Source organism: Bidens hawaiensis, unplaced genomic scaffold, assembly GCF_021521415.1.
Source record: "Bidens hawaiensis isolate Kalapana, Puna unplaced genomic scaffold, B.hawaiensis_p1.1 tig00000512_1, whole genome shotgun sequence".
NCBI classification, from domain to species: domain Eukaryota; kingdom Viridiplantae; phylum Streptophyta; class Magnoliopsida; order Asterales; family Asteraceae; genus Bidens; species Bidens hawaiensis.
The window spans coordinates 439,787-446,931 of NW_027491033.1; the positions used below are offsets into that span (position 1 = coordinate 439,787).

The 7,145-nt window shown below is 34.6% G+C and overlaps 1 protein-coding gene across 1 annotated transcript; it reads right to left on the reverse strand.

The window, feature by feature from the left end:
- Positions 1–2,628: 2,628 nt before the first annotated feature.
- LOC143633138 (protein DYAD-like) lies at positions 2,629–6,431 on the reverse strand. The gene is made up of 8 exons (XM_077101486.1): positions 6,312–6,431; positions 5,893–5,992; positions 5,638–5,744; positions 4,889–5,523; positions 4,367–4,783; positions 4,136–4,280; positions 4,005–4,049; positions 2,629–3,208 (listed from the first exon to the last, which is right to left on the reverse strand). The coding sequence occupies exons 1-8, from the start codon at positions 6,363–6,365 to the stop codon at positions 2,660–2,662; spliced, it is 2,052 nt and encodes a 683-aa protein (XP_076957601.1). The 5' UTR covers positions 6,366–6,431; the 3' UTR covers positions 2,629–2,659.
- Between the last annotated feature and the right edge of the window lie 714 nt (positions 6,432–7,145).

Sequence of the window (7,145 nt, forward strand, 5' to 3'; positions counted from 1 at the left end):
TAGCAAGGTCATGCACCTGCTTTGCATGGTCATGCGCTTTCTTAGCATAGTCATGCACTTTTGGCAGATTCTTGATTTTTGTCCGAAAATGCCATCTTTTCAGCGTTTCTTCGTCGAGCGGGCGCCCGGACCTGCAAATTCATAAATAACTCATATAAGTACCGAATACAACGAATTTGCATAGAGTTTTACCAAAATAAGAGGATAATTTGATACTAAAATGTGTACACTTTGTGTTACATCACTACTCGATCCCTAACTTCGCCCCAACCCTCACAGCCGTGTATATATGTGTGTAGGCGTGTGTGTTTTTGAGTGTGATAGGCAAATATGGAAGGTAAGAATGAGGATTAGGGTTTTAGGGATGGTTTAAGGGGTATTTATACCCCTTAAAGCCCATGGACCTAAGGCCCATTATCCTTTAATCTACCATAATTAATCAAAGTCCATGACTCTTTATTAAACACTAGCTAATATTATTTAACGCTCGACAACTTAACGAAATCTTCCTTTATTTAATATTATAATATTTTAGGATGTTACACGTTTGGTTTATAATCTATTAATTCGTTATTATACATTTTTAATGATTTTTTATATATGCTGTGAAAAACCTTAACAAGTCTAAGCTTGACTCGAGCTTGTGTATTACCTAAAACAAGCCAAAGCTCGGCAACGCAGTGTGAAGTCAATACATAAAGGTCCAAATATATTGAACTTAAAAATAAACAAGCTCGCTAAGGCTTGATGACGCGAAACAATGTTTCCCGACAAGGCTCGAGCTCGATCACGTTAACTGAATGAGCTTTGTTTGAGACTTGGGTTTGTCTCAAGCTAGAAAAAGCTCGGGACGATTCATGCTTATTATTGATCCAAACTTAAGTAGTTCGAAAGAGGATCGTCTGCACCCCTATGCAAATTGTGGTGAAGTACCAATGAAATGGTTATTGGATTTAACTGTCATCGGTTATTATCCAAATGGTCAAAACCGAACTTCGTGAAATGAGGAACACGTTACAATTCTTGCAATTATGTTGAGGAACACATTACAACTCTTGCAATGAGTCATTTTAGTATTATCTGACATAAGACATAAATCAAACTTTATGAAATTCTGTTTGTATCTATTATCAACGCCAAGTTTGCTTCTTCTTTTTTTGCCATTTGATCCTTAGGCTTGAGAGCTAGAGAAGTTGTGTAATCAAACCTTTAACGCCTAACACGTACCAACTTGGGAGGTTAAAATGATCAATAACCAGATTCTCTAATGACTAGAAATGTCTAATAGCAATAAGTCAATAACAATATTTCATAAGTTCATATGATCACTATCATTACTATAAGCTTAATAGTTAATACCCCGTTAGTCCATTATCATGTAAAACATACTATTCCAAAGGCCCAAACTATTCTTCATAGGCTAATTTATCATGTGAACCTTACTGTTCCATAGGCCCAAACTATCCCAACGATGTTTTGGGCCTACCGTAATCCATTGATATAGACCTGAATCCTGATCGTATTTCAAGTTCCAACTATACTCAAATCAAACCCATTTTTTTAGGAGTATTTAGGGTAATGGATTCTTCCATTTAGGGTCCACAAAACCCATTAGACCATTGATCACCCATGACTTATTTGTACCATTAGTGCCACAATGACTTTTCTTCACGAGACAATATGCTAAAATCAAACCCAATGCCCAAATCATCACAAGACTTGCAATATATTAGTTTTCTAAATATTTACTTAGGGAGATTCGGTGCCCACATAAATGTAATCCGTAAATAAAGTATTTGTTGATATTCCATCGCCAAAATATCGATAGTATCCCGTATATATAAAATAAGTTTTCGAAACAACTTTTCAAAAGTTGTTCTATTGAGTAAATTAGTTGATTAGTGATTTGCCGATATGATGATATGTTGCAAACAAGATTACTCAAGTCCATGTTTCCGACCAATTACTGTTAATAATCCGTTGATAACTGCGCTTATATATATATATGTATATATATGCTTCCGCTCTCCGTTAAGATAATGTAAAATTGCACATTTGAACTTTTACCATGTTTAATGTAGTTCATGATTCAACCTATGTTCAAATTAACAATGCAAACAATTTGGAGATTGGATATATAAGTGGGTGCACGGTGCCATTTTCTATCAATCATATGAATGGATATTAATGTGCTTAACAAGACAGACAGTTGCCACTTGCCACTAAAGTGTTAGGATCCAAAAACCAAAACTGATCACAAGTTCTTTAGACAAACATTCAGCTACCACTAGCTAGCTAGTTGTCTTTAAGCCATAACAAGAAACAAAATTACCATGTTGCACCTGAGCTAGCTAGCTCATTCTCTTCTTGTATCCCACTTCAAAATTGGCTCCTTATTCTCCAACAGATCATTCAACTCTTCACCAAATTAAAATCAAAATTAAAACTAAATACAAAACATATAACTTCAAGGGAAAATGCCCAAAATGCCCTTTTGATCGGTTAATGTCGACAAGATGTCTCCTAAAACTCGTTGACCAAATCACTTTTTTTAACCAACCATATACCGCCACTTATCCGAAAATAAAAACTTTGTCGACATTAACCGGTCAAATGGACATTTTGGTCATAATCCCGAATCTTTATAAACTATTAATTGTTATATATAGATGCACTCACAGTAGGTAAGAGTCCACTGCGAAGACGGGTTAGTGGGGATGTCATTTAGATTGATGGTGGAACTAGTGGTGGTGGTGGAGTGGTGTGGTTGTGATGGTGTGATGGTGAGTGGGCGTCTTTGTGGGACAGGCTTGACAGGTGGCACACGGCAAAGAGTAAGGTGGTGGTGGTGGGGTGGGGTGGATGAGTTAACAGAGGGTGGAGTAGGGACCACCAGCAGATCCTCAACTTGAGAAGACATAGAGGATGTGTTCTTAGTTGACACCATATTTGGCCATAAGAAAGTGCCTTGTGGTTTAACCAGTCTGAACCCACTTATCAGCCTCTCTATCTTGGCTGCTTTTTCTGATTTCCTACCACTTTGATCAGTTGCAGTTGCAGCTGGAAGTGCCACAGCTTCATTCTTTCCTGCTGCAACTTTTGGCTTATCTAACTCCTTTTGTGCATTGGAGACTGGGATGGTAATTAATTCTGTGCTGCCTGTGTCCATCTGAGTTGTCTGTTTACCAACCTCGGTCTGCATCCATGCCTGTATTGTTTATATACATGTATTAATTAATTTCATGATACAGATTCATGTACCCTGCCGTACTTCAGATCATATCACATATGTTGTTTTCTAGTCTCTATATATATACAAGCCACATTAGGAGTCAACTGTAATTAAATTCAAATTCTAACAAGTGTATTTTTGAAATAATATGAACTTTTATATAAAAATTTTGAACTTATAATTTTAAGAAACTTTTTGTTAAACACCCTTTAAAACAGAATGCATCAACTTTGAATATTTTATGTACCTTTTTATGATCTACAGACTAGACTATATGTATATATATAGCTATCATGGGCAACTTAACACATGTTACTTATTACATATTACATATGCTAATAATTGTCACCGAACCAAAAGTTGTCCCTGTTTCATGTTCTTTGATTTAAAAAATATTAATGGTCACTAAACCAAAAAATTGCTGTAAGAGTACTGTCATTACTCCTAGCTGTGATAAAATAAAAGGCTGTTTTGAAAGTTTATAAATATCCCATACTAAAACATTAACATCTTAAACTAATTACTTGTTATCTTCTAATCATCTAAACATGCATGGATCACTAATTACATACAAGCAGCCAAACACTAATGAATATAAAATTTAAACCCCTTTAATTCAACAATTAAATGTTTAACTAATTGCAAAGGTTCCAAACAAAATTTTTACTGGCACATAATTTAACTATATCATGTTAAATAAGCAACTTCTAAGCCCTAAGGCATATTAATTTCATTCACCGGTACATCATTGCACATTAATAAGAAGACTTACCTGTAAGTTCTTTAGGAAATCTGAAATGACCTTGTTGCGTGATTCCTGAAACACAAATGAAGGCATATATATACATTAATAAGGAATCATTTGAGCAAAAGATTGAAAAAAGAAATTGTAACCAATTCAACCTTATGTGCATCACTTGTTTCAGAGCTTGAATTAAGCATAAGACTAAAGACATCAGGTAGTTGTATTGCACATGGGTCAACTTGTTCAGAAACCACAATAGCTTTACTTTCATCTTTCTTTGAAGCACTCAACTCTTGAATCTCCCTGTTCAATTATACACACAACCAACTATTAACTAAATGTCTAAATGAACACCTTATCATTTTATTTATAACTAACAAATTAATTACCTTTTTAATCTTCCCAATTCCTCCTCATGATCCTTTTTAATACTTGAAATTTCTTCTTTGAGATGATTAATTTCTTTTGCAACAATGGGATCCTGGATGGGTGAATCACCAACTTTCCAACCTGGTGGCGGGACCCAGAAAGGGTCTTTAACACCAGCATCCTTCCTAATTTTAAGAAGATCTGCATTTTCAAGCCAGTATTCCATTGCACCATCGGCATTGTGCGATCTTCTGAACCGCAATGTGCCACAAGGAGCCACCTTGTTGGCCACATGCTTCAACAAATGGTCCAATAGCCCGGTGTCTCCAATCCTTTTACGAGCTTCAACTCTAAGAACAGGCCTTGTAATTGGATTCCCTATCATTGCTTTCTTTTCCTTCATTGCTTCTAGTAGACTTAACTCAGCAGCCTTATACCTTTTATATTCATAAGGTGCATTCAATTAACATGTATGTTAATGATTAATTCATTAATGCATAATAATAAATGAGTTTCAAGAAAAGGGTTTATTTATGCTTTACCTTTCTTTTGACCATCTGTCAGTTGGATCTCTGATTACTAACTTCCTGCATTTCTTCATAGGCTTCTTACTAACTTTCCATAAGTGGTTAACTTGCTTACCCTTTCTTTTTCTCAAAATTCTTGTACTTTTATGATCAGATTCATCATCATTCTCCTCTTGATCTCCAACCTCATCTTCTTGTTCTTGGCTTTCATCATTCTTAATTTGTTCAACTTTCACTTCTTCTTCTTCCTCACCTTGAACAAAGCTTGAAGATGACTGAGTATTATTATTACTAGACTGATCTTTATGTCTCCCAATGAACACAACTTGCCTTCTAACACCCCACCTTATCATATTATTCTTCAACTCTTTTGCAACTCCACTATCCTCATGATTTTTCAAAATCACACGTGAAGTCCCAAATTGTTGAGGGTTTGGGTTCACCAGCCAGAAATCCTTCAAATGCTTCTTTTCTGCAAATTCTTTAGATGGGACTTGCCTCAAAAGCACCTTTCTTGCAAGCTTAACTCCCATCACAAACTTTTCATCTAATGCAGGATACATCTCTGTGACCCCATTGCCAAAATAAGTGCGCAATGATAGAAGGCTTGGAAACCTGATAGCCACATTTAAGTCGGTCTTCTCACTCACCTGAAATTAACCAACAAGAAACAAACTCATCATCAGTAAATCATTAATGATCAATCAAAGTAAGTGTCTTTCTTTAAAACAAACAGTTAAAAGTAATAAATATATATTAATTACCATGACAACACGAGTAGATCTCAGCTGAAAAGGAGTTCTAACAGGCAGATTTCTGTGAAATATCTCGTACACAGAGCCTAGCTCAATCTCATCATCTTGGACTTCATCTTGTCCAAACATAAAGCATTGACCACCCATTAATGACATACAAGAAAGAAAGATGGAAATAGTTTGAATCTTGAAAATGGTGATCATATATAAAGAAGCATTTGAAGTTATAAAAAGGAGTATAAAGTAAACATGAGGTGTACGTACAATCTGATTCTATCAGAAGTTGTCTAGCCAAAGGTGGTGAGTGTCTTTGTGCGCCGTCTAGTACACTGCTTGTTTCTTGCCTTTTCAAGCTTATCATTTCCTGCATCCACATAATGCTTTTCAATACACAAACTTGCACACCCATATACTAGAGTTTTATATGATCATGATCAGCTAGAATGTTTTTGTCTTGTGGAGTACAATAGCATAACATAACATGATGAATTGATAATTGAAATTGCGCGTGGGTTACATGCGCGTGGGTTAAAGTCTAGAGAGAGAGAGTGAAAAACATTTTGTCTCACTGTAGCTGTAAAAGCAAAATTCTGATTGTATGCAGATATGCAACGCCCTAATGGTATCATGACAGGTGTATGTATGTATATTTATATGTATATATATATAGAGAGAGAGCTTACATTGCCACCATTAATGGTGGATCTTCTGGAACGTTTGCGATGATATGTTTCCATTGTTGTCACTTTGAGCTCTAATTTTTGAAAGCTAAAAGATGAAAATAATAAATTTAGAAAATAATAATAATATTAAAAAGGATAGATAATAGGTGATTGAATAGATATATTAGGATTTATTACAACAAAACATATATCTAATATAATCTAGAATTTAGGGTTTTGAATGACATAATAAAGAAATCCTTCAATCAATTTAATACTCAAACAACTTCCATATTAATTAACTAATTAATTAATAACATATTGCACACAGACACATTCATATCATCATTATTAATGCAGACATGAATTAATACATATAAAACCCTAAATAACCGCCGATTTTGGTCATACAAACCCTAGATTTACGGATTTAATTAGCTAATTAATATCTCCGTGAGCTTATACTCAGATCTATACAAGCATGAAAGCTACACTCAATACTGACCAAAATATACATCAAATGAATCCATTTCAACAGAAAATATTAACTCAAACTGACAAACTTATTACTACGATACTAGCTTGAAGAACATAATACACAGATACTACGACGGAAATGGAAATGACATCTACGAGTAATTAAAGTTTAATTAGTTACGTTCATATACCTTGAAACCCTAGGTATTTGATTTAAGTGTGTGCGATGGTTTGAGGTGATTCAGTGGAGAGTTAATGGAGTAATGAATGAGTATTAATGAATAATGGCCGCCATGAACGTGAAAATGAAGCTTTTATTATTAATGAAGATATATATATATATATATACATATATATATATATATATATATAGTACGT

Bases quoted from the DNA above. Each gene is read 5' to 3' on its own strand.
- LOC143633138 (XM_077101486.1), bottom strand. From the start codon at position 6,365: ATGGAAACATATCATCGCAAACGTTCCAGAAGATCCACCATTAATGGT. The intron at 5,524-5,637 runs GTAATTAATATA...GGTTAATTTCAG, and splicing joins GATCTACTCGTGTTGTCATG to GTGAGTGAGAAGACCGACTT. The intron at 3,209-4,004 runs GTAAGTCTTCTT...TAAACAATACAG, and splicing joins ATTTCCTAAAGAACTTACAG to GCATGGATGCAGACCGAGGT.